General features: G+C 38.0%; 1 protein-coding gene across 2 annotated transcripts in view; it reads left to right on the top strand.

Moving 5' to 3' along the window:
- The window catches only part of VWF (von Willebrand factor), a 133649-nt gene that overhangs the window by 77242 nt on the left and 35876 nt on the right, over positions 1-20531 (top strand). For both annotated transcript variants that reach the window (XM_030444075.1, XM_030444083.1), the window contains 7 exons: positions 6277-6420; positions 7380-7544; positions 9878-9921; positions 14681-14858; positions 17142-17362; positions 18188-18380; positions 19071-19412. In XM_030444075.1, the coding sequence (XP_030299935.1) occupies positions 6277-6420; positions 7380-7544; positions 9878-9921; positions 14681-14858; positions 17142-17362; positions 18188-18380; positions 19071-19412 (1287 nt within the window). The remainder of the gene's footprint in view (positions 1-6276; positions 6421-7379; positions 7545-9877; positions 9922-14680; positions 14859-17141; positions 17363-18187; positions 18381-19070; positions 19413-20531) is intronic.

Here is a 20531-nt window from a genome sequence, read left to right as displayed (position 1 = left end):
TTTTAGTTAATTTCTTGCAAGATTTGTGAATTGAATAGGGTTCTGGTGCAGACTAAGGTCATCAGATTCCCTTGGTGGTAAGAGAAATGCAAGGATTTCTGAACCAGAGAGCCAGGAAAGCAGAGGAGAGGTTTTGGGGCTTTATAGTCTCCTCCCTTCATTGATGGTGGACTGTTGGGCAGATGAATCTGTGCTGTTCATGAAGAGTCCAGCCTTTCTCTTCATCAGCATGCATTAATGTCAGAATTTCAACATGCAAAGAATTGACTATTTCCAGCATTCATCTGAGGCTTTCATTTGCCATAGATATTTAAAAAAAAAATTAAAATAATCTGCTAGTTCCAATTAAAAAGAAACACATTTCAATGTCTAATAAACATCCTAAATTAAGATACAAATACCAGCTTCAGGATTATCATAATGGAGGGCTGTTCCTGATTAAACAAATCCTTTATTAAATAGGCACAATCTGAACTCTCTGAAGGTTTCCTAGCCTGTGGCTTTTTTTCTGCTTTTTCAAGTGCTGAGCATCTGATTCTTTTTTTACTTCTTTCCCAGGCAAATTTCAATACTTGTGGGTGATTAAGACCTCTTGCAGTAGTTTTTCTTTTTTTAGTCGAGATGTTGTAGAAGTGTTAGTGAAACCACTGAGGCCACTTAAGGCACAGATTCAAAAGTTCCCAGCAGGAACCTCCGCCTTGTTGGAATTCCCCATATGTCACAACTCCAGATCCTCACGGAGGCTTTACATTTTATTCCTCATTTCAGACAAAATTAAAGAAAATATTTGTAAAGGATGTTTTCAAGCAGCTTCTGCTTTCCCTGAGGCAGCCACTAAACTATTAAATGTGTGTGCATTGGTTAATTTTCCTCCAGATTGGCTTATTCAGTGTTGAATCTTTTTTTTTATTTTTTGGATGCATTTCAAACATTTCTAGGGCAACTTGTGCTCTTTCCGTTCATTCCATGATGTTCGTAATTACTCCCAATCTAATACCTGTGATTCAGATTAGCATGCCTTTTTACACATTTTTCCTCCTTTATCCAAATAATTAATGAAATTATTAATAAAGAAGAATCTAGTTTAATTCCCTGAAGACTCCCAATAAACACCTCTGACCCTACTCAACAGATTGTATTTTGTCCTTAGAGTGTGTTTATGTCCATTTAATCACCTTTCAGTCCTTGCAGGAATCTGTACAGGAACAATTCCCAATTATTGCTTCAAAATATGAGTCTGGCTTGAATGTGCATCAGATAATATATATTAAAAAAACCCTATCCTGCTAACAAGCCTTTGTTGGATAGTCATGGTAAAGGCCACCAGAACAAAAGGTTCTTATAAAGCCTTTTCTGAAAGGCTTTCAAAAGTTCAACATCAAAAGTTCATAGTCTTAGTTGGAAGTGATGTCTTTTCCATTTTTTGCCTGTCTTAATTGTATATCTTCTTTTGCTTTATTGATTATTCCATGCATGACTTGTTTTGAGTTCTACAGTATATCAGCACTGAAAGATGGGAGGAAGATGCTGTGCTGTGTTGGCAGCCTTTTGAACCACCAACTTCTCTTTTCTACGGTGGCCCATAATAAGCAATATTTTTTTTTCATTTTAAAATTTTATTTATTTATATTTGTTGCCATGGACATGCCCAATAACTTAACAATCACCTATTCTGGACTGAGCTGAAAGGCAATGGGGGGCTCAGCACACTTGAAAGCTTGGTCTCTTGCTTCAGTTAACCAGATAAATGTGGAGATGGTTGAATTCAGGAACAGTCTGACTGTGTGCATGTGTGATATTAATGCTGAATATTACTCCTGTCAGGACCAGCATAAACGTAACATGTTAGGAAGCCATAGAAGAGTGGGTAGGAAGTCAGGGACAGATGACCAGACACACAGTCCTCATTGCTTCCACTACCTTTGGAAACAGATATTTTTATTGTTTTTCATGCTGCTTTCAGCTCTGTTTTTCTCCTGTATGCAATGAAGTCTTTTGGCTTTGAAACTTCCATCTTGATTTCTTGTGGGTTATAAGTCTAATGCCTAAAGTACATATGAGTGTAGGAGTCATTCTGCTTCCAAAACCCAGTTGTTGGGTTTTTTTTCTTTCCATAGCACATCATGTATATGTGAGAAACAAACTATTTGTAATGGGTTAATAATAATAATAATACATGATAATGTGATGCATAATTTTATGTGAATAATAATAATTCACTAACATAACTTACTCCTGTGTTCAGCATGTGGGAACATGTTGGCTACTAGTCCGAGTCAAATCCTTCAGAACATGCAACCCTTAAAGTCCATACCAAACCTCCCTTTCACTGCACTAGGACTTGTAAGACCCTTGTCAGTGCTAGAAAATGATATTTTTGGTGACTGTCAGATTTTCTGTAAAAAACCCAAACAAAAACCAAAACATTTGTTGTCTTATGGAGCAGGATTTAGGATAGTTTCTAATAGCCTTTGGATTTTCTCTAGGGCCCATCACTGCAATGAACAGCTGATGGTGTGGTTCCCCACAGGTAAATAGATTAAAGTGCTATCTGCTGCAGAAGGGCCTGGACCCTGGTCCCCTGTCAACTCCCTGCTGACACTAGACCTTCAGTGGGACTGAGGAAAGGCCAGAATAGATGAAAGGGATGCTTTGATGCTGTTTTTTTCTTTTTCTTTTAAATGGTTATTTTTCCGACACTGTGAGTTTCCTGAGGAAGCTATCTGGGTGGCCAGGTGGGCTGCAGTGTCAGCTGCAGGGGCTGGGATGGAATGCCCAAATGGTGAAGCTGGAGGAGGGCCCTTCCTTCTGGAAGCAGCCAGAGATATGTTTGCAATGTATGAGGATATGTCAGAACAAGTGATGCCAGTGGCAGCAGAATCCAGGATGTCAGACACTGAGAGGGTGTGCAAGACCCAGAGTGGTCTCATAATGTGTGAAGCTTGTGTGGCTCAGAGCTGGCCATTTTAAAACATGTTTTATTGCGCCCAGGGTGCTGTGCACTCTTCTGTCAGTCTTACTGTGGCCTCGTGCTTCATGGTATTTATTTCATTGTAAACATTTTACATTTCCTTTATTGGTATCTAAGTGGCAGATTATTGTGAGCCTGCACTGCAGTACTAAGGAAATGTTCAGTTGGTTGGTTTATTAGCAGTCAATAATTTTTATTATGGTCTCTGAGGAATTTGTTGTTACTGTTTCTGGTGAAGTGTAGAGACAAAGAGCTAAGAAATGACAGCTTCCAGCTTGGGATGGTGACTTTCTGAATCCCTCTAACAGGATGATAGGGTGCTCATTTGATCATATCTTCAGACACCTGGCTCTTTTCTCTGGAGCTGGCTTCAAAATAAGGGGAGAAATCCAAAGAGTTTTTAGTACAGAAAAAAAAAATTAAACTGATAATTGGTTTTTTTGGAATTTGAAATAGTTCCTGGTTCTATTACAATGGAGCTTGATTTCTTTATTAGAAATTATAAAAATAATGGAATTTCCAGTTAAGATATAAGTATGGAAGTTTCTGAAAAATTTCAGAATTAATGGGAGGTAGAAAAATGGAGCTGGAACAGCTGGTGACCAGACCAACTACACAAAAGTGGAAGAGTTGTTAAAGAAATTCCAAGTACATTTCACAAAAGGAATGAAAAATTGTGGTTCTTACTGGTTTCCTAAGTTTAACCTAAAATATTTTAAAGTTAAAACCTGAAACCCTTTTTAAGTGATCATTTATAGGAGGAAAGCCAAATGAGCCAATTTTCTGGCACTGTGACCAGCTTGAAGCATAGTAATTTTCATTTTCTGTATTTTGTTTTGTACCCTAATTATTTATAGCCAGTGTGACAATCTCCATCTGACATCCAGTTTAAACACAGAGTAACTACTGGAAAACAAAACCACTTGCAGTAATGATTGTGAGGCAGGTCTGTAGGACATGAGTTAATATCTGAGTTTAGTTGATTTCTCTGGTCAAGCACTGCAGTTTGTGAAATGGAATTGCTATCATCCAACTAATAGTGGTGTTTTGTTGCAAGCAGTAAAATAATCAAAATTTTGAGGTTTTCACTAAACCTAATTCCCTAAGGTGTTTCCATTTTGTATATAAAATATGATTCAGAATTAAAGTGGAAAAGCTGGATCCAGTCTTAGCCTCTGACTATTGAAAAAACCCAAACTTTTGGATGCTAGATTCTGGGTGACACCAAAGAGGGATCCTCATGTGTGCTTTTTAAGGCCTCACAATCTGACCAATGCCCTTTACACATGATTTGCATGCAACTCTTCATCCAATTATCTTCTATGATGATTGCATCTTCCCTTTCTGACTGACTTTATCCCAGGAACCTGTTCACTATCAGTCACTTCTCATCAGTATAATCCTTCAACAGTTCAGTTTTTCCAGCTTAAGTTTTGGCTGTTCCATTTTACAATTATGTAAGATCATTTTGAGTAATTATCTCCTTATCTATATCTTATTACAATATTATTGCAGGTGGTAGAGTAAAAGTTTAACTAAGGTTCAGTCATAGGAATTCAGCTAAAATTTAATTAGAATTGCAGCCTAAGGCCTTATCACTCCAGTTACTCATGTGAACTCAAGACACTTATATCAAGCAGTTTTCAGTTTGCCCACATTTTAAGTTACACAAAAATTAGAAAAACATTTATAGAATTATAATAATCTCTTAATCAATCTATTAACCCAAATAGTCTTATAGTCAATCAATTTCTACTTTCAACAAGATGAAGATAAGACTAAGGCTCTGGGAAGTGATAATGGACTAACTGGGAAGGAAGAGGTGGCTGGGTAAGGTGTGATGGGAATACGAGGCTGTCAGGGACTCCAAGTTGTATGAGACAATAGGAAATGAGGGGGATAGCAACAGTATTTGAGAAGGACAAGTCACCTCCAAACAAGTATTGTAGAAAAGCAGATATTTGTCCTTTTCCAAATACCTATTTTAGCCTAGATTCCTCCAGGTGATTATTCTTTCTGAAAGTCTCATTAAATTCTAAGTCTAATTTAGAATATCCAGTTGCTATTGACACATTATTAGTACCCAACGGGCTGTGTGAACTTCCTAAGTGTTGTCCATCCTTGCAGCAGCTTGGGGAAAGGGTCTTTGCTTCTGCCAATGGAATGGAGTGAGTGACATGATAAAAGAAGACGTGTAGTGCAAAGTGTTCATGTGTGCTAAGGTATTCTGGCAGTGTGCTGGTGAATTAGCTATGATCTGACTTCCAGTATTTGACAAACATCTTTCTTATTTAAAATTGTTCAATGAATTCCTCCGGCAAACATATTTCTGCTCCGCAGTCCTTGCAGATTACTCAGAGGAACAAGTTTTTCAGGTATTTATTATTCACCATTCACTGTTTGCCTCACACGTCACATCAGTCACACGGTATCTTTTCTACTTCCTGACCTGATAACTTCCAAGCCCAAAGGAGCTTTTAGGAAAAGCTGCATATCATCATTCCCAGTATAAATATTTGTGCAAATACATATCTAAATACAAGTGCTAGCAAAATACTCCCTTGATGAGGTCATGATTTTGAGGAAAAATTTTCCTGAGTGTTCACAGATGTTAAGTGAAAGGGCAGCAGCTCCACATTTAAACAACTTTTGTGATTTGGTACCTAAGGTAGACTTTCTTCCTACATTTTGAGAGGTTTGTTGGGCTTTGTTGTTTTGTTTGTTTTGTTTTGTTTTTAATATGGATCACGCAAGTATATTATGGGCTAATATGAGTCTAGATTTTAGAGAGTTTGCTGATGGTAGAGAAACAAGATATGCTTTTCATACCCAAAGAAAAAGTTGACTAAATTAGGGAAGGATTAGCTCTCTGGGAGCTAAACAACTTGTGAGAACATTTCAGAATGGTGTGAAGTTGTACATCATATATCCACTGGATGTCACTATTGCTCTGCAGCTGAGAATTAAGAACATGCCCTTCTACATTTTTTTTCCTGATGTGCAATGGTAGTATTTCCCCAAAAGGTAACTATTAAAATGAGAAGCATGGTTTTATCCTCATAGCTAAGAAAAGGGAGTAAAATTCTGATTACTTCAGAGATCAGGGAGCAAAGGATGGTCCTCTGTTATTGGGGTCTATTCTTCATAGTGGAGAATTTTCATGTAACAGCAATAAAGCAGACATTAAAAGTCCTTTAGGTATTTTCCAGTACTGTATAACCTACTGATACAAAGTAAGATGCAGTTTTAGAGCATCCTGTTAGATTTCTGTCACATCTCTCATTTATCTTTTCATTTCTTCTCAGGAAATGCCATTGATTTTGTAGTTCAGAATGCAATGTCAGAATCTCATGGAGGGAGACCCAGCGCATCAAAGGTTGCAATCGTCATTGTGTCAGGAAGATCAGAAGACACTGTGGAGGCTGCTGCACTTGCTGCAAGAATGAACAGTAAATCTCATTTGACTGTCTCTGTTTTTAAGCAGAGTTGTTGCTTTTTAAGTAGTGTACTAGAACAAATGGTAAAAGATTAAGGCACTGATATGTTTGTGTGAGTTCACTGATACAGACTCACTGTGTATAAATGTCCTGGCAGGAAACGGGCCTGAACAAAACCTGCCTGATGAAGATGCCTTTGTGTTACTGGTGCATTCAGGACCAATCTGCAATTTAAGCTGAACAGCTTTCATTAGCTTAAAAAATTAGTGGTATTTCATTCTCTCTATTCCTGTGGATAGACAGGGGTGCCAGAACTGTGATCTAATATTATACATTCGGTACTGTTGCAGTACCATGAATCTTGAAATCTTCACTGCCCTAATAATAAACAGAGAGAGGATTTGATCAGGTTCTGCACTGACCTATATGTGAACATCCTTTTAGTATCAGTGTGCGAAGTTTTTTTAAGTTTTCTGGCTGTAGTATCTATCCCTCAGCTTCCTCAGGTGTTCAACTGAGGAACAGTGACTTCCTTTGTAGGTTGCTTTGGGATCTATTGAACAAGTCATGAACTAAATAACAACAATTATTTTTTAATTAAATGGCTTGATCATAATCCAATTGCCAAGGAACTGAAGAGAGGAAACATACTGAGATTTCTTTACATTAAATAAAAAAAAAGTAAGATGTCATTAAGTCTGCAGCTGTGTTTTGTTGACCATCTTATTATGCTCAGGACAAGTAGAGATCATCTTAGCTAGCACTGTGATTAAAGCATTACCATTTCTGCACTTAATTGCCTTTAACCTTTGTGGGGGGAGTAATGTGAGTAATATGTGAAAATTCACTGTTGAAAAGAAACTTTTGCCAATTTTTTTTTTTTTTAAGAAGCAAATGAAAAAAAATCTAACAGGAAAGACCTCCTTCTGCCTTGTATTGCCCAGTTAAAAACTTTACTTTTCTTTTCCTAGGGGTGTCCCTGTTTCCGATTGGAGTTGGGAACACATATGATGAAGAGCAATTAAGAACTTTGACTGGGCCATCAGCAGCCAACAGAATGATGAAGCTTCAGAATTTTGAAGACTTAGTCACTATGATCACACTGAACAGTGAATTTATCAAAAAAGTGTGTATGGGTAAGTCCAGTATAGCTGTACCCTTGTAACTAGAGGGAAACCCAAAAATTAAATGCCAAAACCAGAATGATTTGTCTTGATTTGAGAAGTCAGCGCCGTGCTCCTTTGTTAGCTCCTAGACCACCACCATCACATAGGTGCAAAACAAAGTCTGAGCCCTTTCAGCCTGTAGCCAACTGCTGTTCTATTCAACCAACTTTCAGCAAGATTTAAAAAAATGCTTAGGCCTGAACTCTTAAGCAATCATCTTGATTATTAATATAATCAGGGCTGATCATTAACGGAAGGATTTTCATGAAAGCTCAAGCTGTCTTGAATGACTGGAGACACGATTCAGAAATGTTACAATTCAGTTGTGAGTAAAGATTTCAAATTACCTATTTTTCCACACAGACCTAAGCATTGTTATGTGTATGTCTGTAAAGAATTCAGCCAAAGTGTAGGGAAAAAAAAGAATAAGAAAGAATTCACTTCTTCAGGAAAAAAAATACTGGGAAAAAAGTGTCAAATATTTAAAGCAAACTTTCCTTTATTTGTAGATACTAATACCCCTCATTTAAGGAAACTTGCTTCAACTCTGGCTGGTGTTTTACTTCTTTGTCCTCTTTTGTCTGTGTGTATAGAAATTTATTACTCATAATATTGTTGTTATTTCTATTACAATAGCCCCTATGTCTCCCCTCTGCAAACGACTGCCTCATCATGTTAGTCATTGCACAGGTTTTTACCAGCTTTACTAGGGCTTAGCTGTGTCTCCATTAAAATAAGTGGACTTTTTTGCAGAGCCAAGTATCACTAAGAATGAGGAAGTTGCAGAGTGTGCACAGTCCAGCTTAGAGATATCCGATCAGTCTCCACTGGGATAACTTCTGGCATTTTAAAATCTCTCCAGAGCATCAAACAGCTGCCATTTTTAAGATTTAAACAGCTGCCATTTTCTTTGTTTTCTTTTAAAATAAGCTTTTAAAGATGCATTTCCTCTCCTCACACTGTAAAATATGTGATTTTCTTGCCCTAAATTACATTGATCCAAGGTATAGGGTGGGGAGCAGTGACTATGTTCTTATTGCAATCTCTGCTCTAATGTGCTTCCTTTTATTGATGCTGAAGCCTTTGCTGTGGGGTGGGAAACTATCTTTTTTTGTTTGTTTGTTCATTTTTGGTTTTTTTAGTGTTTGGTGGGTTTGGGTTTTTTTTTTAGGTTTCTTGCAATTTGTAAAGTTTAATTTTCCCCTCCAGACTGATACAGTTGGATTTCTTGTGTGAAGGGAGTCTTACTTTATGTGTGGATGTGTACCAAAAATAATACTATTAAAAAGGTTTAAAAGATTTCCTAAATGCTTTAAAAACACATTACTTGTCCTGGAAAAGACAGAGCATATAGCCTACATATGTTAGCATAGTATAATATTATATATAGAGTTTGCTAGTCAGTGTTTTAATTTCCTAGATGCTTGCTTATCACATTGTCACACCACAGTACTTACATGAAAATATTTTCCATCTGTCTTCAGGTGTGTTATGAGTTCATAAGCATATCAACTGCAGTTCAGTGGTGTCTTGTGGCTATCTAATTGATTTTATAAACAATCTGTCCATCACAGTAATGTCTGAATGCAATGAAACTGAATTTGAGAATTCTTACTGCAGTTATTTTCATAATTCTAGTTGCAGATCATATCATGGGGTTACTCACTGTATTTATGTTTCTGCATTTAATAAATGTGTGTGTGCATGGGTACGTAAATTCTTGATAGCTGCTGATTACTGGAAATATTTTCAATTCATCATGAGGTTCAAAAGTAAGACTGGACCCTGCCTTAAAGCTAAATCCATGATCTTCTTTTAAGAACCATCTGAGCAGAGCTGTATCTGTAAGAAGTGCTGCAGAACTACAGTGTATCTGTTGCTCAGAGGGTATTTTGAGACCACTGCCATAGCAGAGGTCAGGCAATGCCAGCAGTCACAGAATCATGGAATCATTTAGTGTTAGGGGATGGAAGGGACCTCTAGGGATTATCTGGTCCAACCCCCCTGCCAAAGCAGGATCACTTAGGGCAGGCCACACAGGAACACATCCAGGCAGGATTTGAAAGTCTCCAGAGAAGGAGACTCCACAACCTCTCTGGACAGCCTGTTCTTTGCTTTACTCTTAAACACTTTGGACAAATGCCTGCAGTCTTCAGGTAGTGATTCTCATACTCCAACACCAAAAAAAGTCTTCTTACAGCCTAAGTAATATTTTAAGTAAGCAATCTGTATTATGGTGACATCCACTTAAGAAGACTGGATAAGAGAGTGAGATGGCTAAGAGATGTCTGTTTCTCTTTCAGATCCTGTCAGAGAATGTATTGATGAAGATGGAAACAAAAAGAAAGTAAGTATATTACCTGAGTCATCTATCTGGTTTCAAGTTACAAATGTCATGCAGGACCACAAATACTTTCGTAGGAAATCTGAAACAAAAAGTGTTGGACAATTTTAAGAATTATTTTCGAGGAGAAAATGTTGGCTTTTTAACTGATGGGATAATTTGGCACACAAAGGAGACTTCTTCCTCTAATGACTCCTGATTTTGCAGTATGTTGAATATGGTTGAAAGAAGAGCAGAGCCAAAGCTTGTGACAGTGTGTATCTTCCCAGATAAAAAAAAATATATTTCCATCTCCTGGTGGAAGAACTTCAGGGAAAACTGGACATGGCCAAAATAAAGATGCATGTGTAGAGGGAGCCCAACATAAGAAGGCCATGGAGCTGTTGGAGTGAGTCCAGTAGAGGACCATAAGGCTGATCAGAGCTCCATGAAGACAGAGAAGGGTCTAGGGTGATCTTATAGTAGCCTTCCAACTACTGCAGGGGGCCTACAGGAAACGTGGGGAGGGTTTTTTATAAGGCATGTAGTGATAGGACAAGGGGCAAAGATTTAAAAATGGAAGAGGAGAGATTTAGGTTAGATATTAGTAAGAACTTTTTCACTGTGAGGGTGAAAACTCAGAGAGGTTGTGAATGTCCCATCCCTGGAAGTGTTCCAGGCCATGTTGGATCTGGCTTTGAGCATCCTAGTCTAGTGGGAGGTGTCCCTACCCATGGCAAGGGGTTGTAACTAGATGACCTTTAAGGTTCCTTCCAACTCAGACCATTCTATGACTCCATGTAGTCAACGTTGTTTTTCAGAAAAGCTTTTATTAATTCTGAGAAAATGCTCAGAAATGTTAATAAGCCTGTTTGATACCTCAGAAGCGACCCACTCTAAGAAAAGAATGATGTAAATGTTATAAATGATGCAGTTCCTTGACCTTTGGTGAAATGCCAAGATTTTTGATTGTATATCATACTTCATGCATTTAAAAATATTAGCACAAACTTGTTAAATGTTTTCTAGTAGGGGTCAGTTATGAGGTCTACCCCAGGATTTATCTTGAATTTCCAGTGCATTAAAAATATTCCTTTGATTTTTTTCTCTTGTGAAGACATGACTGTAAGGAAGGATATGGCTAATAAAAAATGCTTATGAATTGTCTAGACATGGGAAATAGATCAGATGTTCCTTATTCAGTTGGTCCTGGTCAGCTGGTTTCAGTCTTTAGCTAGATCAGGATATCAGGCACTAGTTATAGTGACTTTTGGTTTGAAAACCTAATTAAGAAAAAAAAAAAAAGAAAAAAATCTAAACTTAAAAAAATTCTTACCTTACAAAAACTCCTAAATGAAACAAAACAGCAAGAGAGACTCTTGTGTTGCATGTGTTCAGGCCTCTGGGCTCCTAGAGGCACACAGTTATGTGTAGATAAGTGCTGGAAGTTTAAATTTGAATTTCTGAGATGCCAGGATTTTTATTATTATTTTTTTTTTTGGGTGATAAACTAAAGCACGATTTCTTTTCTTGCTTAAATGCTTTTGGAAAAAAGAGGCCAGACTCCAGTCAGTGTGAGAATGAACTGCACTTCTAAATGGTAGCCGTTAGAGTTATATTAGCTACATAAAAAGGATTTTGGAAGCTGCTGCCAACATGGTAGCCATTGCCTTATAGGAGCAGGCTGCTGAGCATCCTGTTGTGCCTACGGTACACCATGGAAGTGTCCTGTCTCTGGTATTTAGCACCCACACTCTGAAATCCTGTGCTTCCTCATGGTCAGTAACATGCCATCATTGACCTGTTACCCTCTTCCAGCACAGTCCAGAAATCCACAGGGATGGAGAAAGATGGCTCTTCCCTAATTCAGAAAACACAGGCTCCCACATCAAATCCATAATATTTTAGGCGTTACTCAGAGAGTTACTGCAGGAGGCTCGGTTCCCCAAGTGGGATGACAGTCATGCACCTGGAAATTGTGGGAACTGGCCTCTTGCAGTCTGTGAGGAAATCAGAGCTCTCAGGATCAAAAATCTGAGCTTAAATCCTATCACATTGTGAGTGATACGGTTTTTTAAATTTAATTTGGTTTTTTGTTATTACCCCTGCCCTGGAAATGGCTCTCAAAGGAAGATGCATGAGTAAGGTAATGGTTAGTAGCAGGAAAGAAGATCAAATGTGCTAGGTCTGGCCCAAACCCCATCGAACCCACTATATCACATGGTCAAAAATGGAACTTGAGGAAGAATGTAAGTAAGAATATATGAAAATTCTCTTGAACAGTTTGTGACTCACGGGCACCCTGAGTTGTGAGTGGTACCTTTTTGTGTCTGATAGGGCTCAATAGTTTTCTCCTCTGTAACTTCAGTAATTTTTTAAATCCATGTAAGTTTCCAGAACTCACCATATCCAGTGGCAAAGATTTCAAATAGTGCTAAATACAGGCTATGTAAAGAACCACTGTTTTAATGTTTGGATCTGCCAGCTGAGAAAATATGTGAACTATTATATTAGGATAAGATTTTTTTAAATGTAGTTAATTCTCATCAGAATCTTGTTTTGATGCTTTTAAAGGTGATATTAGAAGTGCAGAAACTTGTCTTGTAATGGCAGCACTTCATGGTGAAATTATCTATATAGTGAGCTTCTTCACTTCTGGTCTACACATGGCAGTAAAAATCACATTCCAAAACCAGCAGTTTCAGTAACATGGCTTCTCCAGTATTGTTCAGCACTTGATTTAGAGAAGGACAAACAAACGAACAAACAAAACTCTGACTAAATTAAAAGGTGCCAGCTCAAAAACCTGCTCAAGATACACATCTCTTTCTCCTGCAGATGCACAGTAAGAGAAGCAGTGTGCGAGATGCTGTCTGTAGGTTCAGAGCTCCCTCAGAGAGGAAGTCTGAAGCTTCCTCCGGTGTGCTGGCAAGCTCATCGGTTTCAGCAGACTTATTCTTCACAATTTAGAAACCTCTGTTTTGCTTTTCTTTCTGTCCTGTTCCTACTCCTACGATTTCATATCAATTGGGATTCAGGCTTTCTTTGTCTTCAGAGTCCCTGCGTTTTTCTCTGCACCAGCATTCTTGGCTGTGCTTGGATCCTTCAACTGATATTTTTGTTTTAACACGCTGTGCTTTGCTTGTCTTGTCCAGATCTTAGATGTTTTCCAATAGATGTCCTGTTAAGGAGTGAAAAAAACCCAATTAAATATGTATGAAAGCCAGAGGGTTCTTTGCCAGACTTTCACAGCTGTATATGTACCCTTCCAGGTGCTCCACTTTCAGTGAGTTCTAGGCGAGACAACTATAATTAAAAAACATTCAATTTCTTCCTATGTTATTACTTTTCCATTCTTAAAAGCTCTTCATGTTACTTCTTGACAGCTTCCACTAGGCCTCATAAGGCTGAAAAGCATTAATACATTTTCAGGACAGGCTCACTTCTCAAAGTCCTGAAAACACAAGATGCAGGTCCAGTAAATTAACTTGTATTTAATACGTGCATTTCTATGGCTACAAATCTGGCAATTCTCTTTCAGACCTCTCACCATAGCTCAGAGATACAGAGAGCTGCTTTCATACCACTATTCTTGGTTTACACATTAGTGCCAAAAGTAGTCCGTGAATTATCATAGAATGTTAGAATAATTTGGGTTGGGAGGGACCTTAAAGATTATCTAGTTTAAATGATGTGTTTACCTATATATTTTGCTACTTTGCTCTTCTCTTTCATGAGAATGATGGGTAAGCAGAAAAGGACGGGATGGGAGATAACCTTGCCCAAGGGCACTCACCTTTTCTTCCCCCCGTTTCTGCTTGTGAATATTAAGAGATGTTACCCTGTTCAAAGAACCACTGTCTCACTTGCTGCTATTGTTCCTGGACTCACCTCTGCAGAGACAGGTCCGGAAAGGACTGTTTACTACATTTGGAAATATTTTGGGGAATGCAGGCCTTGGGAATGAACGCTGAGTTTTGAAATTCATTGAGCCTATTTATGTGCTTTAGAGCTCTGTGGGAGTGAGGCCAGAGAGCTCAGCTTTTTGCAGATATGACTCTTGAGATATTCCAGATTGTGACCACATCTTTTTTTCTGTCACATAATACTAGTGCCTTAAAATTAAGACTGTCCTTTAGAAGATGAGAGTATATTTTACATTTTATTTTTAATTTTACAAACCCACTATGTATATCTAATAGCATTATTCTGGTAAAGGAACCATTTCCCTTTGGGAAGGGAGGAACTGTTTTAAAGTTTTGGAGTTGTGGATAAAATAACTAGAGTATTCCACGCCTTTCTAGCTTGGAACAAATATTCTTAATTCCTGCTGTGCCATGACCATCTGTGCTCAGAGCTCTTTCTAAAATAACTTTATGGCTTATGAAAACCAAAGGCTTTGACATTTAAAGAAAAGCTAAAGGGAATTCTTTATTGACTATGCTATCCATGCATACTGTAGGAAGGCTAAGCTAACAATAGATGGAGTACCAGATACTTCATTTGGCTGTAACAAAACATCTATTATGGACTATTATCTTCTGCTTGGAATTTCAGAGTCTATTTCTTACAGTATTGCTAATTTAAACTTTCTCATCTTCTGGAAGTCCTTAATACACTGCATTCTATTATTTAATTATCCAAAGCTAATTTGAGTAGCACTGCTGTCAGTGTCACTTTACTTGATAGCTGTAGGAGCATGGCAGCAGCACATATTAAATTTTTTTCCTCCCCTTTGCCCATGGTCTTTTCAGTTGTTAAATAGCCATGTGTCTCTCTCTAGCCTGGTGACAAATGGACATTAGCAGACCAGTGCCACACTGTGACATGCTTTCCAGGAGATTACACAGTTCTGGAGAGTCACCAAATTAACTGTGAGAGGATGCCAAAACCTGTATGTCACAGCAATCTTCCTGCTGTTAAGATTGAAGAAACTTGTGGCTGCCGATGGATGTGTCCATGTGAGTATCTGTCTTTGTGTCTATGCCTTTCCCTTCCCATCACTTGAAATGTTAATCAGAAATGTCATGATAAATTTGGCTGCTCAGTCGTTGTGCATAATAAGACCAAGGTGGGAGGATTTAACACTGTACACCAGATAAACAAACAGCTTAGAGCATGAGAATCTCTCTGATGCCTGGGATGTGTGATCCTGCTTGTGAATTAAGAACCACTGCAAGCTTATTTTTTACATCAGCATAGCTACAGTGTTTATCAGAGAATTTCACATGTGATTTCCAAAGCTGTGTGACTGAGAAAATGTATGGAAGAAAACAAATTTTTCTCGGCAAGCTGTAAGCAAGTGACGTATTAGTAGTCCACCTCTAGGCTTGAGGGGTTGGCCTGACATCATTCAAGCACTTGTATTAAAAAATAAATACAAAAATGTTCCCTGCCTCCATAAAAGCTCACAGTGAGTATTTCAGCAGAAATACCGAAATATATACTGTGTGGTTAGTGCCTTGACTGAGATGACATGAGCAGAAATTAAATGCATTCACTTCATTTACAGGGTGGAGGTCTTCAGCCCTCAGGCTGGTGATGCATCTATTAAAACAAGAGGTTCTTTAGGAAAACCCCACATATATGAAAAAAAGACTTGAGGGAGGAAGATAAGAAGGGGATGATGATTTCAAGTGAAAAAATGAACTGGACCCTCCAGATTGCTTAAGTGTTTGGACAGATGCTTTGACAGCAGTGGAACAGTGTCAGTCTGGGATTAAGGAGGTGGGGATGCAGTGTGGCACAGAGCATCTCTCCACAACCATTAGAGGGAGAAACACCTCATGGTGGAATTAGGTGTAGCCTTAGACTCTGGGTCTTCTTGTATGCCTCAGCTTTGTTTAAAAATAAATCAAACCAGATACATGTTTCTCTTTATAATGTATAACCTCAGTTTAAAATGTCTTACTTGGAACTAGCTTTTGGAGAACAATTTATTAAGCCTTGCTTGAGATATCCAAATGAAGTTGGATTTTGATCCCTGAATTTGTAGACATCCTAGATTTTAACACACCGAATTTTAGAATTTTCTAAAAGAACGTTTGATTTCTGTTTTGATATTGATATTTTAAAAAAGTAGGAAGAATTTACTTGAATCAGAGTGAATATTTAATAATGTTTAAAAGATGGTGTTAGTAACATCTACCCATAAAAAGTGGATCTTTAATAATTTTCTTGATCCTGAATACATTGACTGCAACATGAAAGCATTTGTTTTGGCATACATTTTGGCATAATTTTGCAAAACATGTCTTCATAAAGATTTTCTGGAAGGATGTAATGAAAATTACCTTCTGTACCATTAACTGATTATCATGATAATTTCATTATAATGAAATCTCTGTCTTGAGATTTCTGCTGTTAAAAATGAAATAATATTTTTTTAGCTCTTTATGAATTTACTGGGCCATGATATGCAAGTATCAGCCAAGTAGCTGAATTATTACTAATGAGAAAATGAGAATTTTCCTCCTACATGTTCAGCTGACATTGCTTTTACTGTCCTTATTATCCTTAAACAAAAGGTTTGAAAATGCATCATTTTGTTTGGGTTTTATCTTGGTACTTGCGAGATGAGAATCCTCCTTGTTTTCCAGTTTGTGAAGACAAGGAATTGTTTAAAACCTAATGACCAGAACAGTGAGCTGTCAATTGACAGCTGGTTTATCCTGTACACATTATTTCTCTGCCCTTCTGTTGTTTTCCATTTGAAAAAATAAAAGCAATAAAAAAAAACAAACACAAAATCCATCCTTTGACACTAACTTGCAATATGTTTTTGGTAAGAATTAAAGAGTGTTTTGTGTTCTTTTTTTTTTGGAGCACTGTACAGAATGAAATGCAATTCCAAAATAAAAAAATAAGTTTGTTACAGTCTTCCTACAAATAGAGAAGGGATACATTTTCCCTGCTTTTATTTTTCAGGTAAAAGCTAATAATTTATCACATTCAGTCTGAGTAAACTTCAGCTAAGGGATTTCCCATGAGTTTATCCAAATCTTTTATAGGACTAATTGCTCCAGACAAAAGATACTTCAAAGAAACCCTCATATGATGAAATATTTACCAAAATTTCTTGTCAATGATTTGCTGCGATTGTTTGCAAGTGATTACCCACCTCAATTTCTTCATTCCACAGGCCTGTAACAGTTGTGAAGAAATAGCATTAATTTGCACAAAAGCAAATGACTTAATGTTTTTTTCTTCATCCTTGTTTGTTTGTTTTTTCCATTGATCTGTAGGCGTCTGTATAGGAAGTTCATCTCGACATATTGTCACTTTTGATGGCCTAAATTTTAAGCTGACTGGCAATTGCTCTTACACCTTGTTTCGAGACATGCAACATGATCTTGAAGTTCTCCTCCATGAAGGACCCTGCAGAGCAACACCAAAGATGAACTGTATGGACTCCATAGAAGTGAAGCACCGTGGTGTATCTGTTCAGCTCTTCAGTGATATGGCAGTAAGATAAAAACAATGAAGTGATCCATGCCTTTTCTGACATCTTGACAATGTCAGGAATATGGGATTTGGCAGTGTCTCCCTGACACATCTGCCAAAAAAGGCAGAGATTACAGACAGGACATACTGCACTCTGATTCTTCTATCTTGGCTGAGGTCCTTTACACAAGGTTGTCAATTGGTGCATGGGAGAGCAGCCTCTTCTTCACAAACTTATATATGACTGGGTAGTTGAAGAGTTAGTGAGCTGGTTCTTACCTTGTGTGCAGATGGACCTCAGCATTAGGAAAAAAGCCAGCTTAGAATGTAATACATCTGTTTTCTAGTTAGAGAAGTATTCTGATTAAATACGACACATTTGCAGTCTTTGTGCTCCTCAGGCATATAGGAGTCAGCTAGCCTGCAAAAGTGATCTCTTCTGAATTGTGTAGCAAAACAGGATGGCCCAAAACACCTGCACTCAGTTCTTCATGGTGATGGGACAGCCTTGACTTTCACTGAGGTTTATTGATAATCAGGTTCTGTAGGTGGCATTTTAACTTCATAGCATTAGCTTGGTAGTCTGTATATAAGTGGTACTGATGGAATGCACCCATACGGGAAAATGTTGAAAAAGTTGTTCATATAATGCACAGAAAGAAGGTCATTTGGTTGTGTGCAATTTTAGACTCAGTAGAAAATTTCAGCTTGCAAAATTGATTCTTATGTCCATATTCGCTTGGATCTTCAAGTACCTGGGAAGTCAAAATGTGTTTCAGCTGAAGGATTGAGTCGTTCTAAGGTGCTTGCTAGAATTGATGTGACAATCTTGTCTTTTTGGAAACAGGTGGCTGTTAATGGTGAAAGAGTTCATATTCCCTATTCTAGCAGTTTGATTGAAGTCTCTGTCTATGGAGCAATAATGCATGAAATCAAGTTCTCCCAGCTTGGACATAGTCTCATATTTACTCCAAGAAACAATGAGTTTATTCTTAAACTTAATTCAAAGAGCTATTCTTCCGGAACACAAGGGCTTTGTGGTAAGTTGGAAAGCTAGTAATTTTAACAGATTTTTACTTGGGCTACAACTGCTATTTATGGTACTGGAATTTGCATTGTCCTGAACCTCTACAATCAGTAGGTGAACTGATCACTCATTGTAGTTACATTTTAATCTATATAGGTTTCTCTACTGTGGTCATCAGAGTAACAGATCATTGACTCCCAGTAATACCTTAGAAAGAGGAAGGCTAGACATTTCTTATGTTTTACATATTTCACGTGATAGAGTTACCTTTTCAAGGAGATTTTTTTAGGTGTTGTTTTTTTTTTCCCAGATGAGACTTTAATTGTAGTTTCTTACATACACATTTATGTGAGAGACATGTCTTGTTCTGGCAATGAAGGTGAAAGTTTTGTAAGGGAGAAATACTACCTGGGCTAATTAATTCTACAGTATCCTCACTGTATAATCTCTATAATCTATGCAATACATTATAGCTATGTGGCATAACAAATACCTTCTGTAATAAAGAAACAGGAAACAAGGCCCAGGATTTTAAGGTCTCCATTGATAACACCTATAAGGAATAAAATTAATTCCTCTTCCTCTTGGTCCTCACTGAGCAGCCCTTAATGAGCTCTGTCTCTCCAGTTTTCTTTACATTTTTTTTTTTTTTTGTTGCTGACTGTATTTAGACTCTTTCTTTTCCTTTCACCCACACTCCTAGGGGTGTGTGACCAGAACCACGTCAATGACTTCACATTACGTGATGGCTCTGTCACTCCTGACAGCAGTGTATTTATCCAAGACTGGATTGTGGAAGAGCCGGGGAAGATCTGTGAAATCCGGAGAGAGGACACGTGCTCTGAGCAGGCAACCAGCCACTGCCAGCTCCTGCTCTCTGATCGCTTTGCAGAGTGCCACGGGGTCATCCCCCCCAGTCTCTTCTACGAGGCCTGCACAGAAAACAGCTGCTTCGAGGAGGAAGCCTGCGAGATGATCGCTTCATACGCTCACATCTGCAGGGAAAACGGGGTCTGCGTAGACTGGAGAACACCCGAGTCCTGTCGTAAGGGGTTTACGATACGTTAAAACTGATGCAGAAGCTGTCTGGTGGTGTGGTGGTGGGGGTGACAGTGATCATCTTGTCAGTGTAATGATGGTTTTTGAATGCTGTGTAATGGGGAAGAGGTTCCAAATCAAGTTTTTCCGTGTAAATAGTATTGTAGATCTGATAATCGGTTTGTCAGCTGCTAATTGGTGTATTATGGAAAAAGTCTTCCTTGGTAAACTGCTAATTTGGAAAATAACCTCTGAAATAATAATGTGAAAATCTGTGGACAGCCAAACACAGCTATGTGGCAGTACCTGATGCTGCAGCCACTGAACCAGGTTTGAACTGAATCTGCTCTGATTCTACCAACCAGTTTTAGCTGCAGATATAATTCCTTTGGTACTGACACTGGAGGATCTGTATGAAGCAGGCAGGGAAACTTGTAATTTAGATTAATGGAACTCCTCCCATCCTGTGTCACTATCATAGCTAACTGCCAATGATACAAAATAAGACTTTTCTAGGTTCTCTGTAATAGTTTCTGTGAATTCCCTCCATTCCAACAAATGCCTCAACTTTTCAGACTGTGATGGAAGTGCCAGTTTGATTTTAAGTTTCTACTGAAGTGAAAAATGGGGAAATTTCCTCACTTAGCTAGTGCTAAGTTCAGATGCTTGCTGTTTTGTGGACCTACTCCCTTAGATTCTTATAGACATAAGAAGTTCTGTTGGGGTTTTTTTTTTTTTTTTTTGTTTTTTTTGTTTTTTTGTTTTTTTGTTTTGTTTTTTTGTTTTTTTGTTTTTTTTTTTAATTTTTCCTGACAAGCATATTATGAGGCCTACCAAAAGATTTGCCAAAAATGCAACATATAGTTTAGTGCAAGTAATCAAATTCTTGAGGTTGCTTATTTTGTGCCTTCTGCTGTTTCTTTGCAGTGAGGGTTACAGACATTCAGGTATTCACTCACAGTGTTTCTGGTTTGGTCAAGTGTCGGAGATGTATGTATGTGTATGTATGTAGGCATTTTCTTTCCAGATAGCCCCTCATGTAATGTCTTGACATCCCAGTTGATTTTCACATCTCCTGCCTCTCCAGTTTAGACAGTGCTTGTTGCCTTGCTTTACTTCCTGCTTG

The sequence above is a fragment of the Calypte anna genome, chromosome 1 (assembly GCF_003957555.1).
Source record: "Calypte anna isolate BGI_N300 chromosome 1, bCalAnn1_v1.p, whole genome shotgun sequence".
Lineage (NCBI taxonomy): Eukaryota > Metazoa > Chordata > Aves > Apodiformes > Trochilidae > Calypte > Calypte anna.
The sequence above is the reverse complement of the archived record's forward strand: the minus strand, read 5'-3'. Positions and strand labels throughout refer to the sequence as shown.